The sequence below is a fragment of the Salvia miltiorrhiza genome, chromosome 4 (genome assembly GCF_028751815.1).
Source record: "Salvia miltiorrhiza cultivar Shanhuang (shh) chromosome 4, IMPLAD_Smil_shh, whole genome shotgun sequence".
Lineage (NCBI taxonomy): Eukaryota > Viridiplantae > Streptophyta > Magnoliopsida > Lamiales > Lamiaceae > Salvia > Salvia miltiorrhiza.
In genome coordinates, this window is record NC_080390.1 from 47,460,490 (window position 1) to 47,487,737 (window position 27,248).

Consider the following 27,248-nt stretch of genomic DNA (forward strand, 5'->3'; position numbering starts at 1 on the left):
CTACTACCTAGCTAGTCCCCAAATAAGTGTCCTATTTGCAAAGAATTTTATTCCCACATAAATGTCTTATTTCACAATTTCATGGTAGATTGAAGTCAAATTTCTCAATCAACCTTTATCATCAATGCAAATTCTCTTTACTTGTTCGATGATCCATGCAATAATTACAAGTATACATGTAAAATTCAGTTGATTATATAATTTGCGTATTATAAAGTTTTTGACAGCGTAGGCTGGCCTAGTCACACACAGACAAGTCCTTGAATTAATTTGTGAGGTAAACTAGGAATTAGAGGGAAGAATGAGGTGATTAATTAATCAAGTAATGATTACATTAACATTAGAGAGGTAAATTAAGATTTGATGACTCACCTAATTAAAACGTTCAAATCTGCCTCTTCTTGATGGCCTGCTTGTTATTGTGCATCCACACCTTGAAAACCTGGCGCTTTACGCCGGTTTCTTGGCAGAGCTGCTGCACTTGCTGCTCGTCTTGCTTCTGAATCCTCCACCCCAATTTCTCCGCCAATTCCTGCATCCGATCCTTCTGCTCCTGGCTGAATTTCGTCCGGAATCGTTTCTTCGACCCCGCTGCATGCCCCCCGCCGCCGCCCATGTTCAGATCCTCGCTTGAAGACTCATCGCCGAAGCTCATGATAGCAGGCGCCGCCGCGCCGAAGCCTCCCGCCGCCTGCGGAGTTTGGGTGTTCACCACTGGTGTCCGGAATTGGTACAGGTTGGAGGGCTGCGCCTCGCCGTCGACTTCTTTCCGGTGGAAATTGCGGTGGCAATCGCAGGCGGCGCATCGCAGACCCTCGGCCGTGCCTTGCTCTCCGTTGGGCATGAACTCTCCGCATCCGTCGACGACATGACCGCCCATGCTGGCGGCGTGATTTTTCAGGCATTCTCTATATCTAATAACACAATTGTTTGGCGGCGACGGCGGAGTCCTTGAATTTGACGGCCCCTCAGCTGTGGGGGTGGATGGATCTGGATCTGGGGAGGGGTCTTTCAGCCGCTGCCGGTGATCTAGGGTTTGGGTAGGGCTGAAAATGGCGCTCCCGCGGCGGGTAGGCGCCGTCGCATTTCCCCTCCTATCCGCCGGAGTCGAAACAATGGCGGCAAGCGGCAGCTTCACCGGAGATTCTGATTCTGGATTCAGGCCGATATCTCTCTCTTGACCTCTGCGTTCCATCAAATCCTAGCTACCTAAAAACATGAAACACCACAATATGAATATGAGCAAACACAAACACAATCTAGCTATGTGTTCAATTGATTCCTTGAATTTTTGCCTCTAATTTGGATTTAACTTGAGCTAATGTGAGGACAAGATGCTAATCAAATCAGTAATCCAAGAGCTTTTGCCTTTTGTTTTATGTTGAATTGGACCTTTTAGTGGTAAGCCCACCACCCATTTTGGCCAATATTTCTCAAAACCCTATTCCCAATAAGCAAGCAGGAGGTGCTACACATTTTGACCTCATTCCAAGAAAATCTAAGGAGCAATAATAAATCAAAGAATCTAGAGACTAAATTTCGGACATAAAACTTAAATGGGCCCCCAACTCCACCACCCTAGCTAAGATGCAATTAAAGTAACCAAACCCTGAGATAAAACGACAGTGCACCACCGTCAGCAATAACAAATCCAGTTTCAGGCAACTAATTTTAGAGAGAGAGAGAGAGAGAGATGGTTAAGAAGTGTGCAAGAAAACGAGGAAGTTTGTGTGTCCCCCAAAAGCCATCCAAAGATTCCAAGTAAATAAAATATGGTGTGTAAGTTAGGGATGAGTGGGGCGAAATTGGTTTGAGATACAGACACAGAGAGGCTTACTCTACAAAACCACCGACAAGAGTATATTGCTTCTCTTTAACACTGATCCATTGCCTCATTCATTCCCACAGAGAGAGAGAGAGAGGACTTATTGTTGCTCTCCAGTTGTGCAGCAACCGACTCCTTTGCTGCATAATCTTGATTTGGAAAGCATCGTAGATATAATTGCGAGGGCTCTTAAAGCAATTCGAGATGATCATATCCCATTGATCGACATAAGATTTCTATTATTTAGAGAGAGAGAGAGTTTTGTGCGTTTGTTGAGGATGTAATGGGGAGTGAAAATGATGGTCCACAGCACAGCATTTTGGTCAAGTTAATGTGTCAGATTCTCACTTCGCTCTTTCTCTCAAGCAATTAGTGCGTTTGGAAGCAATTTAAATAATGGACTATTCACAATTTTTTTCTATAAAACAATATTTTTAATTTTAAATACTCTTCCCCCCGTGATAAGTAGTAGCTCAAAAAGTTTCATCATGAAATTAAATGTCCGACCGATAAAATTATGTGTCCGCTCGGACGGACACATGATTTAGCACTCATCGTTCATATGTATACTTGACTGATAACTGTCAAATCGTTAACTTTTATGACTGATAGCTGTCAAATCGGTTAAGACTTTCACAGAAAATCAAACAAATTTATCAAATCAAAGGGTATTTAAAGAATATGGCATAGAATGCTTACGTTTATAAAAGAGGACATTTTTACTATAGAACTTAAGGAATATGACATTTTAAATTTTCACTCGAATATTAAATTTAAGACAAATACTCCCTTCATCTTATTAATAACGTCTCATTACTTTTGAATACGTAAATTTAAAAAAAAAATTGTAGTTAATATTTAAAGTGAATTCGTAAAAAATATTTAAAAATTATTTTAAATGAGTTGGTGTATAAAGTAAGTTGGATCCACCATTAATAATATTTTGAATAAATTAATTTTTTTTATGAAAAAATGAATATAAGACATTACTAGTGAGACGAAGAGAGTAATTGGTTGTGGGGCCGACCCTACAACGGTTAAACCCCTTAATAATTTCCTAAATTCTTTAATCAATTTCGTATTCCTAAGAGTTAATTGTTCTTTAATTGGGTTTAAATAGCTCTTAATTAGAATTTAATAATTTATAATTAGGTTTAATAATTCATAATGAGAGTTTAGTAAATTATAATTTAAATTTAGTAATCCACATTTAAATGTTTAATTAATTTAATTAGAATTTAATTAATTGAAGCATATGCAACCTCTTAATTTTTTGTGTAGAACACAATTTTTTTTATCCGACTAATACACGTTGCGTGCAATGCACGAAAAATATTATGTGTGTTATAGATTTATCACTTTATTAATAAATACAAAGAACTTTTCAAATTTATTACATTTATTAAGTAATAATAAAATGCTAAAATTTTAGAAATATACATGCATTGTATGTATATTTTTTTGGAACTTGTATTTAAATATTGGCAAACTTTCTCGTCAAGGAGAACTATGCGGTTGGATCAATCGGACAAAATATCAAATTTTGTTATTAAAAGTGTCAGTTGCATATATTAAATTTATCATTTATTATACAAAGTATCATTTACCTTTATAAAATATCATTTGCATTTTAAAAATTTAAAGTATCATGTGGAAACATTAATTTGTAAAGATAAATTTATGTATTTAATTTAGTAAATACAAATTGATTGCTTGCAACTTCAACTTGTAGATCAAATGTATGTATTTGCATATTGTAATTTCTACCGGATCCTTTTATTATTGTCTTCAAGTTGATCATTGAATGGACTTTGAGTAGTGGCCTTGAGATTTATTGGAATATGCCTTTGTGATCTTCTCAAAATTTATAAGGTTGATGCGGAAGGCATTTGTTTTGTTATCGTATCGAACGTTGGACTTGACTTGATATTTTATCTTGTGTTTGTTTTACTGCATTTAATTATTATTCGTTTAGCTATATACAATCTCATTAGTTCACAATTTAGTCTGGATATTAGTTAAGTGTTTGTGTTAGATTATTCCTTGTGTTTTCACTAATTCAGTCCATATAGATACGATACTCAATTTATTACTTGTCGTCAACTGCACCGTTTAGTTTCAAGTTATATTGCTACTATTTTAGTAATCAAGTTCAACATCTGAATATAGGCTAGAATGGCTCAAAATGGAGTGTTAATTTGGATAAAGATGGCCTAAGATCATCCCCAAATTATAAGCACAATATCAACCTCGCATAGAAACCATGGTAGATTCTAAACAATCATTGCATGTATAACAACACTCAAAATAAAGAATGATTATGTCTCGTATTCTAATAGGTTTATTCAATGTCCAAAAAGTCGAGATCAAAACTACACTAAATCCATTCAAATCAGGTCCAAATCATACTCAATCATAAAAAAATTTCAACACTTCAATTTTTCAAATTAAGATATCATCATAGATGTTTCACAAGAATTCATGGCAACAAGTACAACTCCTCTACACCCCTAGAAGTCTCAATTTCAACAATTCACATACCAAATTAAAAAGAAAAAAAACTACAAATTAAGCTAAAACAAAACATAAAAATAAATGAAAAATAAAAGTGATACGCATAACAAATCTTATAACCCAAACTTATTACTGAGCATAAAGCTCCAAAATATATTTGGAGGGCAAAATAGATATAAGTTAGGCGTGTTATTACTCACATATGCAGTGGAGAAGTACGTACGTGTGGCTGCCATTTTTAATCAAATTTCATTGCTTAATCCGCTGCAAACCTATGGGGGTTTGAAAATCCATGTATAATGGCTTGAAATTCATGGTCATAAAAATTGATCTATATCTATATGAAATTATTAAAATTAATTTCCTTTTTCTTTTTGATAAAATTTGTGCGCCTACAATTATATTTTAACTAAATTTGAAACTAATTAATATTTGGGTTGGAATTAAATCTACCCACATCAATAAAACATCTTACAAAACTACCCACTTTGAAAGTCAAAGACCGAAAAGTACACTTGATGGTGATGGCTTGCTTGGTTTTTTGTAAAAGTTCTTACACAAGTACAATTGTGTAAGAAAATATGTAAGATAGGTAGTTAAAAATGCACAAAACCAGATAAATGTGCAATTATTGTAAGATGATTGACGTATAATGCCCTAAGTTTGAAAATAATGAAGGTAAGTTTGTGTATAATAAAACAGTAATACGAGGATGTAAAAAATTGTACTTTAAGTATATTTGGAAACAAAAAAAAATTCTGAACCTAATGTATACATTATCCGCCAGTAAAAAATAGTCGCTCGCAAAAGCCGCCGGGTTTTTATCCCGGCGGCTTTTGCGAGCGGCTATTTTTTACTGGCGGATAATATATACATTAGGTTCAGAATTTTTTTTGGTTTCCAAATATACTTAAAGTACAATTTTTTACATCCTCCTATTACTTTTTTATTATACACAAACTTATCCTCATTTTGTACTTCTTTTTTTAAAATATATTCTATGAAGTAGAAATACATAATAGGCTTGTATTTAGACAAATTTGGATTATAGTGGTGTAATAAGTCTCGAATTTTTGATTTTATTTTATTTAACATGAATTAATATAGCCTAACAAATAAAATAATAGAAAATGTTGGATAAAAAAAATATATAATCATATATTATGAAACAGTACAATATTAGAGAGCCTACCACATACTTATCCGCCAGTAATTCGTATCCGCTAGAATTAGCCGCGTGAAAGAAACCCTAAGCGGCTACTTCTAGCGGATACTTTTTACTGGCGGATAATAGTACCATGTCATTTATAACTGGTTTTTATATCACAATATATATAAATTTTATTTATTAGAGTTCATATTAATGGTTGTTGTATTTTTTTCAATTTTGAAGAGCTAAAGCTAATTCAATTGTGATTGGACAATTCAACCGGCAAGGGTGAAGCTTTATAGGGTGGGAATCTATAGGCTTTGCAGCAAATTAACTCACGGGCGGTTAGTGGTAGTAGCGGGCACGGCTTTTGTGGGATTTGTTTGAAAAAATTGAAGATTTGATAAGAGAGATAAATTGGGTATGGCCCATTTACACAATATTTTATGTTAAATTAGGGTATTGGGGTAGAGAAGCAGCCGCACTTGAGAGAAGGAAAAAATCAGCCGCTGGTCATTTTGAATTAGAGAAGGAAAAAACGGCAATTGAGAGAGGGAAGGCATATACGCCATTTTTGGGGGACAATTCACGGTTATTGTTCGTCTTCTTCAAATCCATTCACGCCATGGCTTCTTCTTCAAACCAAGTAAGTATACTTGTTATTTGTTTTGTATATGTTAGATATATTTATATGTTAAGAATCTATATGTTTTGTATATGTTTCGAATTTTGTATCTATTTAAGTAAGTATATGTTTTGTATGTTTCGAATTTTTATATGTTTTGTATATGGGTGAATTTTTATGTTAGAATCATTATGTTAGAATTTATATGTTTTTATGTTAGAATTTATATGTTTCGAATTTTTATATGTTTTGTATAGTATTGAATTTTCATTTAGATATAGTATTTGTTAGATTTATTTATATGTTTCGTATATGTTAGATATAGTGTAGTTGAGTGTTGTTACAAGTTTGAGTATAGTTTCAGTGTTGTTAGAATTTTTATTTAGTTGAAACATATTTAGATATATTTAATCGTCTATTTAGATCATTAGGTTAATTTTACTGTATTACGCATAAAATAATAACGTTTTTTGGGTTATTCAGAATTTAAAAATTTATAACATAATAATAAAAAAATATGTAAGCATAATTAAATAATAGCCGCCAGTAATTAATTTTTTTAAGAAGTAGCCGCCGGGTTTGAAAAAATCCAGCGGCTACTTCTTAAAAATATTATTTACTAGCGGATATTTGTTAATTCGGGTTCTATATTTTTTTTATTTATGTTTCTAGTAATTTAATAGTTAATTATGCATTATTATTAGTTGATGTTTGTTAATTCATTATGTTTTGTAAATTGAGTTATTTTTTGTATTGAATAGGTCCGTTATTCGAGGCCCAAGCAAATCAATCGTCCAACAGTTGAGATCAGTACGTACAACAATCTTAGGTACCTGTCGACAGTAGTCCTGAGACTAAACGAAATTGGCGGTTTTGCACTGGAGAATACGTTCAGGCAGGGGTGTTTTGGGATGATGTTGGATTGGCAGCCGGGCCAGAAGTGCAATGCTGCATTGCACCATATTGTCTCTCGTCATCTTAAGATCACGAGAGACGATGAGGATGATGAGATCTGCTTCTACATCAACGGGAGGAAGGTTGACTTTACTCCGAGAGATTTCGCTCTCGTGACAGGATTGGCCTTTAGGGATGATCCTTTTGACCCCGAGGCTGAGCACGATCTGAGCGAGGCTCGGACATTTATACAATTTTGCCGCTCTAAGCATGTGTCAGTGCGGGACCTGGCGGATATATATTTCGACACCGCCAATCCAGTGGTTGACCCCGACGGCGGGTTCTACCTCCGTGTGGCCCACTTGTTGGTGCTACACGCATTTGTATTAGGAGTGGACGTGCGACGACCCGTGCAGCCCTGGACTTGGAAGCTGGTGGATGATTTGAGGGCCTTTTCCAGATTTCCTTGGGGATCGTGCGCGTATAGGAGCTTGAACTACAGGTTGAAGAACACCACAATTAATGATGATGTTAAAAAGTACCACTTCTACGGTCCTTCTTGGGCCCTATTCATTTGGGGTCTTGAGAAAATTCCCAAGTTGGGCCCAGCCATAGCCATATGCAATGCGGGAGTTTACCCTAGATTTCAGAGGTGGACGTTCGTGAAGACCAAGTTCGATGGGTTACAGAGTTTCTTTGAGTCTCCGGTAATAATTTAGTTGTTTATTTGTTAATATTATTTTATTTTATGAATATTATTGTTTAACTACATTTATTTTGTTTCTAGGAGAACGGGATATGGGAGATGATCCCCGATGAGTACGAGGCCACGACATCTTACTGGCTATCGGTGGCAGGCGACAATGCCGGGCTAGGGGTTCGAGTACCAGAGCCGGGAGTCTTTGGTCATAGGCAGCCTCGGGCGCGTGACACTGGTGGGGACCGCAACGAGGATGCTCCTGAGCATCAACCACGGCGTCGCAGTACGAGACACCGAGATACTGGCAAGCGCCCGAGAGGTGGAATAGTGGACACCTCATCGAGCAACAGCCATCACGATCAGAGCATTGGGGGCGATCACCCCGTTGATTCTGGTCGAAGGTCTCACAGTCACAGAGCCCCGAGGCCTAGGCACGAGGATGCTCCTGCACCATCACAGTGGAGCGAGCAGGATTGGCAGCGCATGCAGCAGATGATGCGCGAGAGTGAGGGAGGGATAGCGAGGAACGTGGAGGACAACCTGTTCAGGAGGATTAAGAATTGGTTCGAGGAGAAGTTGGATGCTATGCGTTGCCGATGCTCGCATAGCACTGATGTTCACGTGCCCAGACCTGCTCCACGATCTCACTCTGACAGGAGACGCGAGCCCGAGCCCGAGCCCGACTCCGATCCGGCGCAGCGTACATCCTCAGAGGCCCCATCGCATCACCGATCCCCTGCACACGAGTCTCCTGCACGAGAGGTGGGACAGACTACTGGTGATGCCATGCACACCCCGCAGTGGCAGCATGATCCGTTTGGTGGCCCGACTAGTTTTGGGGATGTGCAGACTCCGCACATGGGTGTCCACCACTTGCCCACATTCGAGGCGTCCAGTTCTTATGGTGGGCCACGCTACTCGTGGGCTGAGCCGGGCACGAGTTCAACATACCCTTTTGAGCCGGCCCGTTCTTCGGCTCCGATCCTTACTCAAGATCAGATGCACGAGTATTGGAAACAGATTAGTGGGGTATGTTGTCGTTGCATTAAATTTACAAGTCATTTAAATTATGTCAACATTGTTTAACTTGTGTTGTTTTAAGTGAATTATAGGGAGTTTCTGAGGCAGTAGCTGTTGTTCCCCTCAGTATTTGTGCACCAGACGTTCCACGCAGAAGCCGCCGAGAACGGAACCCGTCGGCTGCACTTCGATCACCATACATGCACAGCGCCGTGCCGAGACCCATCGACTCACAGTATGTCGACGGGTTTGAGCGTATGATGGAAGCTGGCCGCCGTGGACACTACCAGACGGTGTCGGTGGCAGAGAGCGAGCACCCTCTCCCGTATAACTTTTGGACCACTATGCAAAACACGAGGACTGACCTCACGTCCAATGTTGGTTAATTTATGAATCAGTTGTTATCATGTAAGTCTGGTCACTTATTACTAACATTTAAGTACGTGCAGGCTGTTGATATGTACATGATGACGATGAGATCGAGGTTGATGAGGGGTGATGACTTGATAGACGGTGTTGATGCGAGGACCACTATCATATTGGATACAGAATTATTCGTAAGCATTTAATTAAATATTATGTTGTTATAATCAAATATGCTTTTAATATAATGTTTAATTGCTGCAGAAATATTTCGATGATGAATTCACGGAGTTGCTAAAAGCGTGGCGCAGTATGTTTCCCTCGAGGGCAGAAGGACGGCTTGCCAGGTCCGACGCAGTTTTTGCTTCGTGGGAACCACATCCCAAGAAGATGTATCTGGTGCATGGGCATGGGGTATCTTCGACTCATGGCTCTTGGATGCATGCTACAACGTTACACATATATATCTACAGTATAAATATGTTGGAGTAGTTCATTTTTTATTTCCTCTTCACCAATTGCATTTGCGTGTGCAGCTCATTTTGCCTATACATGTGTGTGGACGTTACATTACATGCCGAGTGGATTTGCTGAGGGGTATTTGCGACATCTTCGATTCGCAGTTGTTCAAGACCCTGGCGCAGAAGCGCTACGATGTGATCGCCGCTCTATATCCGCTGCAGTGCCTGTTGGGTAGGCTGCTTGACGTGTCCAAGTGGTTCGAAAGGACAGAGATTGTCCAAAGCCCGTTGGAAAACCGTGAATGGCGAAGGTTGAAAATCCAATATGCCGATGAGAATGAGCAGTTTCAGCAGCCAGATCAATGCAGCTTCGGTGTTTATGCGTGCATGTATGTGGAGCGTCTGATATCAGGCTCGCCGAGCCTTGCGTGGGGCAATGGGCACGCCGCTGACTATAGGCGCAAGATAGGCAGTAGCATCTATGAGTTTTGCATCCCCGCATCGCAATAGATTATGTATTTCTACATTTAAATGATAATTATGCAAATGACGTTTTGATTAGAGGTTGGAGTATCTGTTTGAGTATTTTTCTATGAGATTCCACTTGCATCCTAGATAAAATTATGAAATAAGATGATTTACTGAAGTAGCCGCCAGTAAATCATTATCCGCGATCAGTAGCCGCTTGAAAAAATGTCAGCGGCTACTGACGGCGGGTAATGAATTTCTGGCGGGTACTTGTAAATTTCATCTTATTTGATAGTTTAATGCATAACCAATCTATCTCTGGGTATTTTATGCTATTAACTAAACTTTTATATAAAACATTGTTCACTTCTCCAAAGTCTCATTCATAATTTCAACTCATAATTGTTAAGACATGTCCATGTTGTTCATTACTAAAGGCGTGTGTTTTCTGTTTCAAATATTTCAAATCAGGCTGCACAAAAGCTTCTAAAACATCAAAAAACTGCTAAAATTCTAAGTATCCGCCAGTAAATAAATATCTGCGCCCAGTAGCCGCGGATGTTTTTGTTGGGCGGCTACTAGTGCTAAACACTGAATTACTGGCGGATAATGAGAAATCCATGGTTTTTGCTAGTTCATCGATATTATGCAAGTGACATAGCTTCGAAATTTATTCAATCAGTATCCAATACTCCCAACTTCAGAACATCAATTACTGGAATGAAAAAACATCAATATCCATCGAAATTTAATATAAAAAGAAATTAAACTACTGCTCCCAGCCCGTACCCTTGCATGCTCTACGTGTGTGGCCAGGCGAGCCACATAGACCACAGGTTTTGGGTGCTCGTTTTCCCAGACTACTTGATGCATCCGCTGTAGTAGTCCTCTGAGTCGGCCTCTCACCAGCTGAAGGAATTTTAGATTCTCTTGGTCGACCAGCTTGTCGCCGAGAAAGGTTTGGCAAAACAATATCAGTTGCAACTTCAAACGGAATTTCCCAGTGCTCTAAGGGAGGCAAGTGCTGGACCGGAGTATGTTTGAACCAGTGAACTCCGCAGGTAGTAAGCTTCCACTGGCTCTTTCGCCTCACTGCGAAAAGAATGATTATATTTACTAGGCATCTAATAACTGTAATTTTATAATAAAATAGATTTAGCATACGTAATGGCTGCGATCGCATGAGAACACGGCATGCCGTCCATGTCGAATTCATTGCATTCGCAGCTCTTCGCTTGAAGGTCAACCATGAAGCGACGATCACCAGCACGAACCCTGTATTTTCTCTCGGAGGTCCTCTTCGCAGTGTAACGACGACACTTTGAGATCTCCGCACTTATCTTCTGTGTTGCCTCTGGAGTAAGAAGATCATCGCTCTCTTCCGCAGACGCAAGTCTGTCATTGAACCACTGCTCCAGAACCATCCTGATTGCCTCCAGCATGGAGCATATAGGAAGGCGTCTGGCCCACAACAAACGGGCATTCAAAGCCTCGGCAGCATTAGATGTAAGAAAACTATAACGGGTCACCGGACTTTGTGATCGTGCCCACTTCTCAGGGCCTACGCGCATCAACTTCCCGTACGCCGCCGGCTTCAATTGAGCCATAGCCGACATTGCACGTGAAAATTCTGAGTCCGTGTAGGCGTATGCAGCCTGGCGGAAAAACTCAACAACAGCTTGCCCGTAGCCCTTAATTTTGTTCTGCAAGTGGTAGTAGCAAAGACCGTGAGTAGCATTTGGTAACTCGCTCTTCACAGCATTAGCAATGGAGACATGCGCATCAGAGACAACTAGTAAGTTGTCGGGCTGACCAAAAGTTTGTCTCACATTTGAGAGGAACCACTTCCATGACTCATCATTCTCGATCGGCCCGGCACCAAATGCCAACGGAAAAACTTGCTCGTTTGCGTCTTTTGTCACGGCGACGAACAAAATACCATTGTTCTTCCCCTTCAAGTGTGTGCCGTCGACCACAATCACTGGTCGAAGCGAAAAGAAGAAAGGTGTGATGGAAGCCGCAAGAGCAAGAAACAGATGTTTGAACCGGTTGTTTTCGTCTACTTCCAAATCCATCACGGTGCCTGGATTCGCTTGACTTAGGGCATACAAATATTTGGGCAGAAGAAGGAACGAATCATCAATTCGACCGTATATCTTCTCTAAGCTGAGATTTCTTGCACGCAGCGCGACATCATATTTGATTCTGACGCCAAATTCACGTAACAACTCCGCCATAATAGATTTCGGCTTAATGACCTCTCCGTCATCGCGTATTCTTTTTTCCACATAAGCTGCAACCACATTCGAATGTGCCTTTATTCGTTTCAAAATGCCCAATTCCCCTTGACAAGAGTGCTCTTTAAACTTATGCACTCTCCACATCCCTCCGCCGTGACAAGATGCACGCACATCGAACTTGCACTTATCAGAGTGCTTGCACTTGTAATAGAGGCGTCCCTGATCTGAGCGTACAACTTTTGCCTCAGCCCCTTGCTTCATATTCCAGAAGCCAACAGCAAGGACCAATTCTTCTTTACTGTTGTAAAAAGAGTTCTTCCCCAAATCAGCAACTCTGGACAGCTCACTCTCGCGAGCAACGAGCGAAGTCGTGGCGTCCACTGGAATCAACGGAACTATCCAATTAGATGGATCACCGGTCGAGTCCGTCGGATTTCCGTGACGGGTTCTACTTTGTCGGATCCAACCTGCTCGCTCGGTCGCCGTGAACTCTATCAGATCATCGTCTAATCAATCCTCAGAGGCGGCAGAATCTGTGCCCGACTCGTTCGTTGGATCTTATTCTTCGTCTTCTTCATCAGAATCGTCATCAGGTTCTTCGGCTTCGTCTTCAGGTTGTACGGATTCATCCGTCCGCACCTGGTTGAAACTCCCGCATATTTCATTCAGATTCCATGCGGATTCGTCCAACGGTTGCCCATCCCATGAAAAGTACTGTGTTGGAGGTGCGCTCTCGCGAGCATGATACGACGTCTCATACTGACTAGATTGTGCTTCATCATCTCCGTATCCCGAAGCCTGGGCAAAATCAAAAGTAGGGATGTACGCTTCTTCGACCGGGTCGTTGTTGTGCTCAACGTACACCATGGGATATTCGGCAGTTTCTAACAAGCCTTGCACATCATCGTCGTCACTTATTACGCATTTCGTCTCCCTTCCAAATCGATTGGTCGCCAAATAATACAATTGATAGTTCGGGCTCAACGAATGCGTTGTCAGCACATTGTTGATGCTGTATATCAGACTCGCAACTGTTTCATTTAAGAGGGGAAGGACCTCCGTAGCCCCGCCAACATAGTATATACCATCGACGACTCCGTTGTATCTCACATATATGTATCTCACGAATTCCATCTATAAAACCACATAAAGTATAGTATTAAAATATGCTTAAAAAGTTTAAAACATCACAATAAGCTCGAAAAATTAAGTATCCGCCAGAATATTATTATCCGTCACCAGTAGCCGCTGACCTTGTGGGGTCGGCGGCTAATGAAATTCTGACGGATACTTCATTTTTTTTTGTTCAAAACATTCAATTATATTAGAAACAAGTTTAATATTTCCCTAACATGCTTTTAAATTTCAGATAATAAAGAAATTCATTAAAATAACGTAAAACATGCTCTCAACGTTAAAAACAACATACGATTAAACATGCAAACTATAATTTATACAAACAATACAGGAGAATCACCTTTTCGGGCTGAAATTCAATACAAATTGCCTGCTCTCGCACAAAACCACTCAAATCTTTAGGGTATGCCTGAATTTCTGAAATTCAAGGTGAGTATTTCAATTTGTGTTTTGGTCATTCACAAATGCAGCCTTATAAGGACTAAACTTGATTCCTTACAAAAAGTTCACGTGAAGTGTAGTGTTCATTCAATACGGCTTCAATCTATTATTGCATGTCACCTCACACATGCATAAAATTAGCATTAATGCCCCACTACAACCAAATTTTTTGCAGAGTCACCTTCTCAGTATGTACTTTTAATTTTTTACTAAAAAATTAACAAAAAAAAACAACAAATACAAAAGAGGAATGCGTATGTTATATTTAAACATTCATAACAAGCTGAAAAATTAAAAATTATACATATTTTGACATAAAATAATATTTTATGACTCACAGACCCAGTATCCGCCAGAAAATCGTACAAAGGACCCAGTAGCCGCCCTATATTTTTTGTTAGCGGCTACTGATAAAGAAAATAATTTTATGGCGGATACTTTACTTTTTGGCTATAGAATATTATTTCATTTCCGAATATATGAATTTCCAAATAATTGGTATATAATTTCTTATTATTTTATGTGCAAGTCTATTATTTTATGTGCAGTCAAATCATGCATAAAGTGAGTGTTATTACCCCCACTATAATCCAAATTAATTTTGGCAGATTCACTATCTCTCATATTTCCCATCCATGTGTACTTCTTGTACTGTAAATATTTCACTATCTCTCATATTTCCCATTGTAAAATTAAATAAAAATCTAAAAATAACGGTGCATATGTAACAATAAAAATTCACGAAGGATAAAAATTCACAATCATGTTCATTATGAACAACTTTTTTTTTTGAAGCGAATAACACAAGTACCCGCCAGTAATTAGTAGCCGCTGAATAGTAGCCGCCGGTCACAAACTTCAGCGGCCGGCTACGAATTACTGGCGGATACGTGGTTTACTGGTTTCAAAAAAAAAAAATTGCTTAAGAATTGACATATTCGTGATTTTTTTGGCCTTCGTATTAATGTTTGTAACACACAAACGTCCCCTAATTTATTCAAAACTTGTAAATTTATTTAATCTTATAATGCATGAAAGTGACGTGAGTTCACATTTTCTCACATTTTGTACCAATTTTAACTGTTTTCTTACACAACTCTTACACAATTTCCATCATCATCAACTTTTACACAAAAAATCAAGCAACTCATCACCATCAAACTTGCTTTTCGGTCTTTGACTTTGAAAGTGGGTAGTTTTGCAAGACATTTTATCAGTGTGGGTAGATTCCCCTATTAACACTTAATATTTTTGTCTGGTTTTAACTAATTTTGTCTCGTGTTGATTTGTAGTACTAATATTATCGTTTCTATCAAAAAGTTCGCCTACATGCGTTGGGCTTTGAAGTCTTTCTTCTTTTTACACTTGACACTATCGCTCTCTGAATTTCCCCCCAAACATATATCAAATTGACAAAATGAAAGCAACGACTTTTCAAAAATAAAGAATATAAAAAGAAAAAACTTCTCGAAATTTAATAAACAAAAACCACAACATAATTCCCCTCTATTTTGTATACATAACGAACTTTTCCTTGTATAAATTTTCCTTTTCCGCCTGTTTTTTTATTTTACAGCTTTTAATGATTATTGGAATGAATATTTTTTTTCTTTGAGGTAAGATAACAGTTATGTCACTTCAACTCAACATGTGCAAAATGAAAAATTCGACTTTTAAATCATACTTAATGTGTTTCACGCTTTTTGTTCGGCTACTCTTATGGCTCACCATTCCACGCTAAGAGTAAGAGCATCCGGAATGGGGTTACATGATAGCTTACATGATAGCCTACTTTATGATGGGGGGACCACATGGTGTAAAGATGTTGCAGTGGGGTTACATGATAGCTTACATGATAAAATTAGTTTTGATTTTTATGCTTTTTACTTAAATTTAATTGCTCAAATTTAAATAACACATTTGACTAATAATTAAAATTTCATTAAAATAAAAAACCTAAAAAATACATTAAAAAAAATTAAAAACATAATTTAAATTACATAAATTAAACTCCTAGTCTAGATAAGACCACGACGCTTGAGCATTTCTTGGACCATGTGCTCGTGGGCCATCCTCTGTGCATCGCTCATATGCGATGTATCCAGACTGAGGAGTTGCATGTCGAGCTCCCTCTCCTTGAGCTCGTTCTTTTTGGCATATTCGGCCGTGATTTTTTTCAAGTTCTGATCGGACCGATCCAATGCCTCTTTCTACTCCGATGACTGCTCGGAGCTTGCCGCCGCCTTCCCCTTCCCCTTCGCTTTCGCCGCCCTAGCCGCCACCTTCGCCGCCTTGTTCCCAATCGGCCGGGCAGACGAGATCTCCTCGCCCGACGCCGAGGTGGTGAAGGCGCCCTCCTGTGTCGTCTTTGTCCTCTTGGAGGAATGCACGTCTCCCTCGAGGTACATCGACTTGAACTTGTGGTTGTTCCGGAGAATTCTCCACGCATTCCAGTAGTTGAAGGAGGCGTTATTTGCGCTCCGACTTTTGAAAAGAGTTTGGGCCTTGTCCCGGAGCATATCGTCAGAATGGCCGGACGGCCACCGGCTGCGCGCCTCCACCCAAATACTCTCCCACAATCGCACCTCTTGGGCCACTCGGGTCCAGTGCCCTTGAATCTGGCGGTGCTTGAGGTTGGCGCCGATGAGGGGGTTGACACGGGCGACGATCCTCTTCCAGTAATCGTACCCCTTTTGATTTGTCCCACGGATGGCGTCGTTTGTCTCCTCCATCCAAATTTGGACGATGATGTCCGTCTCCTCAGGGGTGTAGGTATGACGGACAGTCTTTCCTCCGTCATCCTCCGCCCCCTCCTCCTCCGCCACCGACGCCTGCCTGTCATGCCGGATCTTGTGGGCGACTTCTTTCCTCCGGCTGCCATTCTTCGGTTTGGCGGCACTATGGGCTGCCGAAGGCATCTCCTCGCCGGACTGAGGAGCATCCCCCAAGTTACACCCCGATAAATCGAGATGATATTCGTCGGATAGATCGGGGCACCAATTTAGGTCATAGTAATTTGGGTTGTGTGGATCCATGGGGTGTAGAGAGAGGAAGAAAGGAAGAAGATGAAGATGAAGAAGTGAGGGTGTAGGGAAAAAATGAGGAAGAAGAAGAATAAATAGAAGAAAAAGAAGAGAAAAAAAAAATAAAAAAAATAATTTTGAACTGTCAAAATCACGCAAAACGAGGCAGCCAACGGTCAAAATCGTTTTTTTTTAATAGGCGCGTGCATCACACGTGCCTTACACTATAGAGAAAATGGGCTACACGATAGAACGTGTAGCCCTCGTGTAGGCTGCTGCTGCAACGCTTACACGATAGCACACTTACACGAGTAAGTGGCTATCGTGTAGGCGTTGTGGATGCTCTAACCTTCCGTCTAAGCCCACGTTTGGTTGAGTGTTTTTAGATGTTGGAAAGAGAATTAATTAATTGAATCCATTAATACTCATTGTTTGGTTTGGGTAATGAGTTAACCATTACCCTTATTTGAGGGTAACCCAATCACCCAATTTGTTATCCCTCAAAATAGATGGGAAACAAAAGAAAGAGAATCTCTTACTAATGATGTATTTCCATTGTTAAACTAAACACTCAATAAAAGTAATGGTTATTATTACCATTCCACTCCTCTATTTGATTCCATTCCCTTTCCATTCATCTACTTGAACCAAACGAGCACTAATTGTATATGGACCTGGGAATTTTCCAACTTAATTGGTTAATTAATTTTAAAAAATTTAAGGACATATGTTTTCTTTTATTGTAAATTTATCATGAAAAAATATTGAATAAAAGAATTATTTTTAAATTTCTTATTTATTATTCCTCATCTAATATTATTACACTAAATTTATGATCGAAGAAAATACTCCCTCCGTTTTTTTAAGTGTCCTATTAAGATAAATTTATTGTTCCTTTTTAAGTGTCCTATTTCAAAATTTGAGAATAAAAAAATGACAAAGTTCTTACTTTACCCCTTTTTAAGTGTCCTATTTCAAAATTTGAGAATAAATTTATTACACTTTGAAAATAATAAATATGGACACAAAAGTAATACTCCAACTTCTTTGATATATGTACTTTTTTTCATAGAACACTTAAAAAAAACGGAGGGAGTACACCCTAATTTGAATCAATTAATGAAAGTTTTTCCCCTCCAAAGAAAAGTAGTGCGCGCGGCAGCAGGCTTCGATCGAACCACAATTTATTCGAATCATTTGGTAAATTCCTATTTAGACCCATCGAGCAATACTTTAATGGTATTTCATCACATGCTTTACTTTTAGATTCTTAACTTATATTTTAAAAAATCATAACTATTTTTTACAACATAATAACACTAACAATAGAATAACCGGTTTTGCATTGTTTTGTGTCTCCACCTTTTAATGTTTTCTCATAAAATATTTTTAATATTTATTTTCTTAAAAAACTCCGAACTTTTAGTGTTTACTATAAAATATCTCGATATGCAAAATTCGGTAAGAGAAAGATGATTCATCTTAATAGGTGGATTTTTTTTTCACCTCACCATACGAAACAGTATTGTTTTGTATGTATGTGTGTATATATGTGTGTATATATATATACTTATTAATACACTAATTCCACCATATATACAACTAAAAATTCATTTTAATATCTTTAAAAAAAATCATTTTAATAATAATTAAAAAAAATGAATTTTAGGAACCCTAAATCATCGCTCTTCTTGTTGTCACAAAAATTCCTAACACTGCTTCCCCACGAAAATCCCTAAAACCATCGTTCCCATCACTCTTTCCTAAAATCACCGATCTTCTCGTTGTGAATTAAGATGTCTAAAGACTTTAATTAGCTTGCATACTTTACTCGAGGCAGTCATTTTGTTATTAGAAATTGTATCGTGAGATATTTTATGTGAAATGGTGATAGTTAATTTTTTTTAAAGAGAAAAAGAAAATTGAAAACACTTTATAAAAATTGCCAAAAGTTAAGAACACGACACTATATATTAACCCTAAATTAAAATTTATGTAACGATAAAGTCATTTAGAAGAGATGTTGAGTGGATGCGGAACAAAACAATGAGCCGCACCGCACGTAATGCCATGATGAAAATTGGCAAGTAGCCTGTAGTAGGGATGTCAATGGGTGGGTTTTACCCGGACCAGAACCATTAAAATTGTTACGGTTCCGGAACCAGAACCGACCCATTGCTTAATGGATCCACACCGGACCAGACCATTAAGTGAAAAATTAATGGGTGTGGGTAGGTTAATTACCCATGGGTATTATAAGACCCATAGACCCAATAATACCCATTACCAAACTTAAGAAAGCCCATGGTCTCATGACCAAGACCCAGCCACCCCCAGCCACCCCCCACCCCCCACCCCCCCCCTCCAAAAAAATTTTTTTTTTTTTAATTTTTTTAAAAAAAATTCCTCCCCAATTCCACCCCAGCCCACCCACCCCCCCCACCCCCCCCCCCTCACCCCCCCCCCTCACCCCCCCAATTTTTTTTTTAATTTTTAAAAAAAATTTCCTCCTCAATTCCACCCCACCCCAGCCCTGTAGCCTGCTTAATCCCCATTATATTCTTCAAATATCTAATACTTATAATTCATAATTTTTTAATTAACATTAATTAACGAATGTATATTTTTGGTGCAATGAATCGTGCTCTATTCCTCAATCAACCGGAAGTCTGGAACCCTAAGATTAGACCCACGAGAATCTTTTGTATTTAAAGTATAATTTACTAAACTTATGCATGTACTACTATTTTATTTGTGGATAATGGATAACATAAATTAAATAATTATTTGAACAGTTGAACCCTTTGATCTTGCCGGTTGGTGGGGCCGGGTCCATGTTCATTAATCGCTACCGATTATACCATTACCATCCGTGGTGGTCAACCATTTTTTTTGTATTTATTTCATTATTTGTTTTGAAAGTGTTATTTATTTCATTATTGTATATTCCATGTCCAAATTATTGAAATTTAAGAATTTGTCGATGCAGATGAAATTAATTATTTGCTAACATCCTATAACATATAGTTTTTCAATTTTATTCAGTCATATATACCATAAAACCTTGTGATTTTATTAATAATATCCCCGTAATAAAGCTGAGAGATGAGGTACAGTACAAATTTCAATCTCAACTGGAAACAAAAAATAAAATAAAATTGTGTCTCGTTTTATTTTTAAATGAAAAACCATAATTATGTCTTGTTGTGTCAAGGAAATGAAAGTTACGAAAACGAACAAGTTTTTGTTTCGTGCTGGTTAAAATATCAGTTATTTTTGGTCCAACGGCCGACATTGCCAAGATGACACGGTCACACGGTTTTGTTCTTTCTTTATTTTCTTTTCACTTATTTGACATGTTAAAATAATTTATAGGAATTTACCCACATCTCGTAACATAATAATATTAATTGCTCATTCCTACATTCCCAATTAAGAAGAAGAAGAAAAAAAAAAAAAACAGGTGATGGGAATTTAAGACATACATAAATCTCCATATATAATTTTTTTTTGGGCAAATAGCGTCAAAATCCCTGAAGTTTGACGTGATTCTCGTTTTTTCCCTAACCTAAAAATCTCGCGTTAAAATCCATGACCGTTGCTCTGATTCTCGTTTTTTCCTTAGTGACGTTTTTTGGCTATTAATTAGATGACATATCACCAACGTGGCACGCTTATGCTGAGTAGATTAATTAGAAGTTAAACAGCATCGTTTTGCATCTGAATTAAATAACCTAATAGCGTCAAAATACCTAAAGTTTGGCGCGATTCTCATTTTTCCCTTGACTTTAACAATTCTCCGACGCCGGACCGGACGTCTGTTGGATTGAAAACGAGAACGAATCCGCCGGAAACTCTGCAACAATTTAGAGCAGCGATAAGATAGTTAATATCTAACCTTAAAAATTATGAGTTCCAATTCATATCATAATGTTATCTTTAAATTTCTTCTCTTAGTCTTGGTTTCTTTTTTTTGGTTACCCGGGGTTTCTTGCGGGTGCTTTTGCTTGTTTCCTTTGTCTCTGGTCTCTCTTTTTTCTTTTCTTTTTAATAAAATTTCTATTTCAGCAGTTATCTTTAAATTTCTTTGTTTATTTTGTTAAAACTATTAAAAGAAACAAAACAAGTGGAGTATATATTTGGAAGAAATAACAATATGTTACTTATTTCATTTGTTTCGTTTCAAAGTACGGTTTAGCCACGTTTCTATATACTCAGAGTAACTGAGGGAACAGTTATCTTAATACAGGGCAATAATTAAATTAAGTTAATATAACAGAACTATTAATTTCTTTTTTATCTTCATGATCATCATAAATATACGTGGTCAGACCCTGGCCATGGAAACCTTTCCACTTTTTTCTAATTTTTTTGTTGGGTGTATGTCAGTCATTCTCCTTTCCTTTTCCATTTTTCCTTTTCTATTAATTTTTTGAACTTTAAATTAAGGATAAGAGTGAGAAATGTGTGATATACAGGATTTCTCCAAACATGATTTCTAGCTAAATTTGACACTAACCGCAACCCAAATAAAGTAGAAATTAGGAGTATATGTTTATTATTGACTTTTAAAACAATTCACGAGGCAAGAGCAAATTCAACCTTTCAATTTGCTGTTTTATTGTTATTTGTTTTTCATTTTCAGAACAATAATTTCCTATTTTCGGTTTTATTTGTTGTGTTTCCATGTGCATTAATTTTACTTTTTAGAAAATCAGATTTCCTTTAGCTTTTAATTATATGTTTCGCAACATATAATACATGTAATTTTACTATATAAAAATTAGGATAAATATTGTTTATTTTATTACGTATGTATTTAAGAGGCATTCGACCGAATAATATTCGCTCTTTAACTGTCGGCAGTTGGTAACGCAATTAGGGGGGAGAAGTGTCAATTGATTGTCATGATTTATTTCGATATGATTTTACCTATACCTTATGCATTAATCATGTACAGTATATAAGAGGGAGAAAAAAAAAAGACAAAAAATAAAACCGTCCCGGAAGAGGCTTCGGCATCAACTTTTTCTTAAAAAAGTAATGGGCGTGAGTGCAATTTTGTGATGGGTTGACCCAATGTTCTTTATCTTTCTCTCCTGGCCCAGCTGCTTTAGGGCCCAGCCATCCTCAACGCCAGCCCGTCAGCTTTCCTCTTCCTTTTCTCCCTCCGCCTCCTCACTTTTACACTAATCAGATCCTCTCCACCCTTTCATCTCCCCGAACCCTCGATTACACAAACGCCTTCAATGCTCTCTCCCTTCTTAACCCCTCCATTCCCTGCGATCAATGCAAGCAACAACACACGAGATTCACTCTCTGAAAGGCTCTGCTATTCCTTTCCTGTGTCGCCGGATTCTTGTCTGTGGTTTCCTGTTTGGTGACTGATTGTGTGAGCTTCGTGCGGTGTATTAACCATTGATCTACCTTGTGGCTGTGGTTGGTGTTGTTGCCGAAAGTACTTCGTCTCCGTGGGAAAATCTGAGCCACCAGTGTCTCCAAGACACACTTTTCCACAGCTGAAATCTCTCTCTTGGTTTTTATCTTCTTTAACTCTCTTTTGGTTCCTTTTACTTGCTGTTTTCTTTCTCTTTTTGCAGGTAATACAGGTGAGAAGGAGTTGAAGGAAGTGAAGAGAAGATTTGGGAATTCAAGCTGCTTGAGCAGCTGTGAAGTAGACAGGACGGTCGGGAACCAAGAGGTGAACCACCGGCTAGGCGAAGATATCCAACAAATTTAAATTGTCTCAAAAATGGTCGGAATAATCAGCTGTTTAGTATGATCAGAAATAAAGAAAACTCTTCCAATTTCAAGAGGTTTTCGTATTGCAACCCAGAGTTTATTTCCAACTACTTTCGTAATCGGAAATGGAATTTTTGAGGGCAATTGTGTTCCTTTTAGAAGCTAAACTGTCGTCTGTCTGATAGTGGTAAATTGTCCATTAAAAACTGTAGCTTATCTGAAAAATGCGCTCAAATTCATCAGTATAATTGAATTAGAAATTGATTAATATAGATAATTGAGCCATATGAGATTGCGAGAGAAGACTGAATGTCTATATGGTTGTTTCGAAATGGGTTGTAACAATTCGGAAATGAGAATCACTGCATGCCCACTCAAATAAAGAGAGGATTCTCGAGCGTGTGAGCTGGCCTAGCAGATGGTTGATGTTTAAGACATGTTATGGATTTGAATCCACTACGATGCGATCTTTAATTTTTTTTTTTTTATTTATATAATTTATTAGAAAAAAAAAATGAGGATTCTTCAAATAATAATACTCTCTCCGAACCTCAAATTTATTCATTTATTTCCTTTCCGTCCCTCAATATATTCTACTCCCTCCGTCCATGAAAGAACTTCCTAGGAGGGAGTGACATGGGTTTTAAGAAAAAAATATTCTTGAATATATTAAGAGTGGATAAAAGGTAGTAGAGTATATTGGGAGTGGTGAAAAAGTGTTATAATTAATATTGGGAGTTGTGAAAAGTGAAAAGTAAGGGATTATAAGTGGTGGGGTATAGTCCAAAAATAGGTATGAAGTTCTTTTGTGGACGTCCCGAAAAGAAAATATAGAAAGTTCTTTCGTGGACGGAGGGAGTATTTTATTTTGGGACACTACCCTAAATATTATTAAATATTTTTCTCTTAAAGTGAGACTCTTTCCCTATTATTCATACTCTCAAGGTTGGACCATTTTTCTCTATCAATATTTTTTTATTCATTATTAATACACTCAACAACTTTTAGTGTTATTGTTGGGTTGTGTGATACACATTCGAGCATGCTCTGTGCATATTCGTGCCTTTTTATTCTTGCTCGAGTGTTGTTTGCTGCATTTTCTTGTTGGTGCAGGATTCCGAAGTTTGGGAAGTCTTTCGTGAAGTTTTGAGCATTTTTGGATAAAGAGGCAACTGCCGGAGCAGCTGCCGCCGCCAGACTAGGCCACCGCCTCCGGGTAGGCGGCCGCCTTCTCTTGCGGCCACCGCCTCCGGGTAGGCGGCCGCCTTCTCTTGCGGCCACCGCCGCACACACGGCGCCCGCCTAGCCCCGCCGCTCGCCTACCTTGGATTTACGAAAGGGGTAGTAGGCGGCCACCTACTTACGGCGGCCACCGCCTACTTCTAGGTGGCCTACTTCTAGGCGGCCGCCTACTGCGTATTTCTGGCAGTTACGGATTTTTGGTTTAAAACCCATTTTTAGGGTTTTTCTTGGCACTCTCGACCCCAGCAGCCTCCTAGGCGATTTTCACTTGATTTCCCTTAGTTTTAGAGTAGTTAAAACATCAACAAACATCTTTTGGCTTTGTGGATTGAAGATCATGTTAGTTTTCATTACATTGGATTGAAGTTTTGGATCGTACTCGTTGTAAGAACTCAGTTAATGTTTTCTATAGGATTGAATGCTAGTTTATTTCCTTTGCATAGATTATTGTTGCTTCGAGTTCATTTAATGAATTGTTTGTTCTTTTATCTCGCCTAGATAATCGTTGTTCATGATTGATTGAATTAACTATTGCTTTCTAGATTGCTAGTTTAGAACCCTAGGTTTATTAGTTTTCCTGCGTTCTTAATCTGCTTCCTATCTTTGGCCTAGTTAGTTGTATATGCTTTATTTTAATTACGCATTAGTTAATCGGAGAGTGAATGTCAGACCCAAACTTCTGATTAGAGTGTTTAGGTTTATTTCCTGTTTTCTGTACGTAGCATGATCAGAGCCCTGCTTAGCCTTCCTTGAGAGACGACTTGGGTTAGCTTATTACACTAGGACGACCTCGTACGATTGCGAGTCAATCCCTTAGGTGTTTTAGGTTGAGTCAAATTTTGGCACCGTTGCCGGGGAAGGCTTTAGGCGTTTGGTTGTGCTACTTTGTTTTCCGCGTTTATTTTATGTTTATTTTTGCTCGGTTATTTTCTTTCTCCCACCGGTGCATTTGATTTGTTTTGTTGAGTGTTGTGTTGCTAGGGAGTTAAAGTCTTAACTGGAATTTGGCATTCTACTTGACAACACTCACCGTGCACGCGAGGTGCTTGAAGCCTAGGAGAGGGTACCGAGTCTCTTTTGTCTAGTGTTGGAGTTGAGAAGATGGCAGGAAGAAAATTGCAGTACATGGGGGATTTTACCCGGCCTGTCATAGAGGCCACGAACTCAGCTATTGTGCTCTCCACTGCAGTCAGGAATTACAACCTGAAGCCCAATGATTCAAGTCTGCTCCTCCTCTTTTATGGGCTGCCGAATGAAGATGCCCTGCAGTTTATCCGGGACTTCTGCACCCAAGTGCAAACTTTTCCACTGTTGGAGATCACAGAAGATCAGCTGAAGCTTAAATATTTTCAGTATGCACTTAAGGATCGGGCAAGAACTTGGCTTCTCTCCTTACCGCCTAGTTCTATCACTACTTGGGGAAAGGCCTGTGAGAAGTTTATGTTGAAGTTCTACCCAAATCACAAGACACAAGAGATTAGAACTCAAATCATGAACTTTGTTCAAGGAGCCGATGAGCCACTTCATGAGGCTTGGGAAAGATTCCAGGAGCTCCTCCGCCAGTGCCCGCAGCATCAGTTAACCCCAGTGATGTTGATGCAACTCTTTTATGACGGGTTGCTGCAGACTTCTCAATTTATGGTGGATAGCACGTCAGGAGGTAACATTGCGAGGAAGACTCCCGATGAGCTAAAGGAGATTTTCAAGACCCTAGCTGAGAGCTCGCAGCAGAAGCCGGTCCGAGGAAGGAAAATTGAAGCTAGTGCAGTGGTACCTAACTATGAGCTGCAGAAGCAGGTTGCTGAGATCATGAGGGAGATGCAGCAGCTAAAAATGAGTAAGGTGGAACCACCTCCAGCCCGTGAGCCCATTGTTGAGAGTTGTGGCATTTGTGGTGATTATAGCCATGGAGCCAACGAGTGCCATAGGATGGGCGAGCGTACTTATGAAAGAGGAGTAGAAGTCTTTGCTGCACAAGGGTATGCGAGTAGGCAACTCCAGGGTCACATGCAAGGACACGTGCAGAGTTCTCAATACTGTCAATTCCAGCAGCCTATGGGTTATCAGAACCAGCAACAATTTTACCCACCTCAGCAGCACCAACCTCCAGGCCCCTTATTTGAGGATCAGATGCAAGCTTTCATGCAAGCTAGCAAACAGGCGATGGAGGCTCAGAGTGCTACCATCAAGCACCTCGAGACTACAATTGAGTAACTAACGGGGGACCTTGAATCCGTTGCAGCAACAACAACCAACTGGGAAGTTTCCAAATCAAGACGAACATCCGCATCAAGCTCATGCCGTGGCGGTAGTCAAGGAAAATGCCCCAATAACCATGGGAAAATGGAGAAGCAAAACCGTGGAAGCAATCAAGGCTATCCAACTCCCACGTGAGCCACTGCCACCTGTCACTGTTGCACCAGACCAACCACCACCCAAGCAAGGAGATCCAGGTAGCTTTGTTTTTTATATTAGCTTAGGTGGGGTTGACAAGGTTTTGGGAATGCTCGATTTGGGCGCGGCAGTCAATTTGATGCCGCTTGATATTTTTGAGAAATTGGGTAATAAAGAGCTTAAATTCACGAATATGAAAATAGAGCTAGCTGACGGCTCCATTAGTAGCCCACGGGGCCTTGTTGAGAATGTTGAGGTTGTTGTGAGGGAGATTAGTGTTTTGGCTGATTTTGTTGTCCTTGATGTGGGAAAAGGGATTAGAGGCGAGAATGGGCATCTCGTGCTGCTTGGCCGACCTTTTATGGCTACCACCCATACTCGCATCGATGTGAGTACGGGAACTGTGAGTATGGCAGGGGCAGGTAGAGCTGTAACTTTCTCAGCTTTTGATAAAAAACCTTCTACCCCAACTTCCTTAATTCAAAACTGGTCTTATGTTGAAACATTTGATGCTTTGGATGGGGATTGTATTGTGCAGGAATTCCTTAATAAGCTACAGGAAGAGGACGAGATCGTGGAAGAATTTCTTGCTAACTTGCAAGATGAAAGTGAGATTGAGCAAGAATTCCTGGATAAGCTGCAAGAGGAAGATGATAAAGTGCAAGGCCTTCTGTGTGCCTTGCTACTGGAAGAGAAGCTTGATGAGGTTGTGTCACTCCATCTCCTTGGATGTGTGGATAGAAAACCATCTCATGATATGAGCATGGAGCGCTCATTTGAAGGACCCGCAGCTGCAATCCAAGAAGACGTGTTTACAAGGGCGTTAAGGCAGCTAGAGCTTCAATCGGATTTTGGTTACGGGGTTCTCTTAGTCGGGCTGGCGACTTAAAAACTAGCACTGCATGGGAGGCAACCCATGTTTTCTTGCTTTTTCTTGTTTTTATTTTTTTTCTTTCGTTTTGTTTGGGTTTGTGTTTCTATTGTTTATGTTGATTCTGTTGTTTGGTGC

The 27,248-nt window shown here is 39.2% G+C and overlaps 3 protein-coding genes across 6 annotated transcripts; 1 reads left to right on the plus strand and 2 right to left on the minus strand.

Annotated features, from left to right (window-relative positions):
• Window positions 1-289: 289 nt before the first annotated feature.
• LOC131023880 (zinc-finger homeodomain protein 2-like) lies at window positions 290-2,195 on the minus strand. 4 transcript variants are annotated; one of them, XM_057953515.1, is made up of 2 exons: window positions 1,838-2,195; window positions 290-1,209 (listed from the first exon to the last, which is right to left on the minus strand). In XM_057953515.1, the coding sequence occupies exon 2, from the start codon at window positions 1,193-1,195 to the stop codon at window positions 386-388; it is 810 nt and encodes a 269-aa protein (XP_057809498.1). In that variant the 5' UTR covers window positions 1,196-1,209; window positions 1,838-2,195; the 3' UTR covers window positions 290-385. The 4 variants fall into 4 exon arrangements, with proteins under 4 accessions (XP_057809498.1, XP_057809500.1, XP_057809501.1 ...); XM_057953517.1 differs by having other exon boundaries at window positions 1,824-2,146; XM_057953518.1 differs by lacking the exon at window positions 1,838-2,195 and adding an exon at window positions 1,393-1,782.
• A 6,017-nt stretch (window positions 2,196-8,212) lies between these two features.
• LOC131023882 (uncharacterized) lies at window positions 8,213-10,133 on the plus strand. Its single transcript, XM_057953519.1, has 3 exons — window positions 8,213-9,105; window positions 9,178-9,285; window positions 9,356-10,133. The coding sequence occupies exons 1-3, from the start codon at window positions 8,929-8,931 to the stop codon at window positions 9,581-9,583; spliced, it is 513 nt and encodes a 170-aa protein (XP_057809502.1). The 5' UTR covers window positions 8,213-8,928; the 3' UTR covers window positions 9,584-10,133.
• Window positions 10,134-10,789: 656 nt separating this feature from the next.
• LOC131023529 (uncharacterized) lies at window positions 10,790-12,095 on the minus strand. Its single transcript, XM_057953074.1, has 3 exons — window positions 11,850-12,095; window positions 11,210-11,723; window positions 10,790-11,112 (listed from the first exon to the last, which is right to left on the minus strand). The coding sequence occupies exons 1-3, from the start codon at window positions 12,093-12,095 to the stop codon at window positions 10,790-10,792; spliced, it is 1,083 nt and encodes a 360-aa protein (XP_057809057.1).
• Between the last annotated feature and the right edge of the window lie 15,153 nt (window positions 12,096-27,248).

Coding starts and splice junctions, on each gene's coding strand:
- LOC131023529 (XM_057953074.1), bottom strand. CDS start 12,095: ATGGATTTGGAAGTAGACGAAAACAACCGGTTCAAACATCTGTTTCTT. Junction 11,724..11,849: donor GGAAGTGGTTCCTCTCAAAT/GTGAGACAAACT, acceptor TACCACTTGCAG/AACAAAATTAAGGGCTACGG. Junction 11,113..11,209: donor CGACATGGACGGCATGCCGT/GTTCTCATGCGA, acceptor TTCTTTTCGCAG/TGAGGCGAAAGAGCCAGTGG.
- LOC131023880 (XM_057953515.1), bottom strand. CDS start 1,195: ATGGAACGCAGAGGTCAAGAGAGAGATATCGGCCTGAATCCAGAATCA.
- LOC131023882 (XM_057953519.1), top strand. CDS start 8,929: ATGCACAGCGCCGTGCCGAGACCCATCGACTCACAGTATGTCGACGGG. Junction 9,106..9,177: donor GGACTGACCTCACGTCCAAT/GTTGGTTAATTT, acceptor AAGTACGTGCAG/GCTGTTGATATGTACATGAT. Junction 9,286..9,355: donor TATTGGATACAGAATTATTC/GTAAGCATTTAA, acceptor TAATTGCTGCAG/AAATATTTCGATGATGAATT.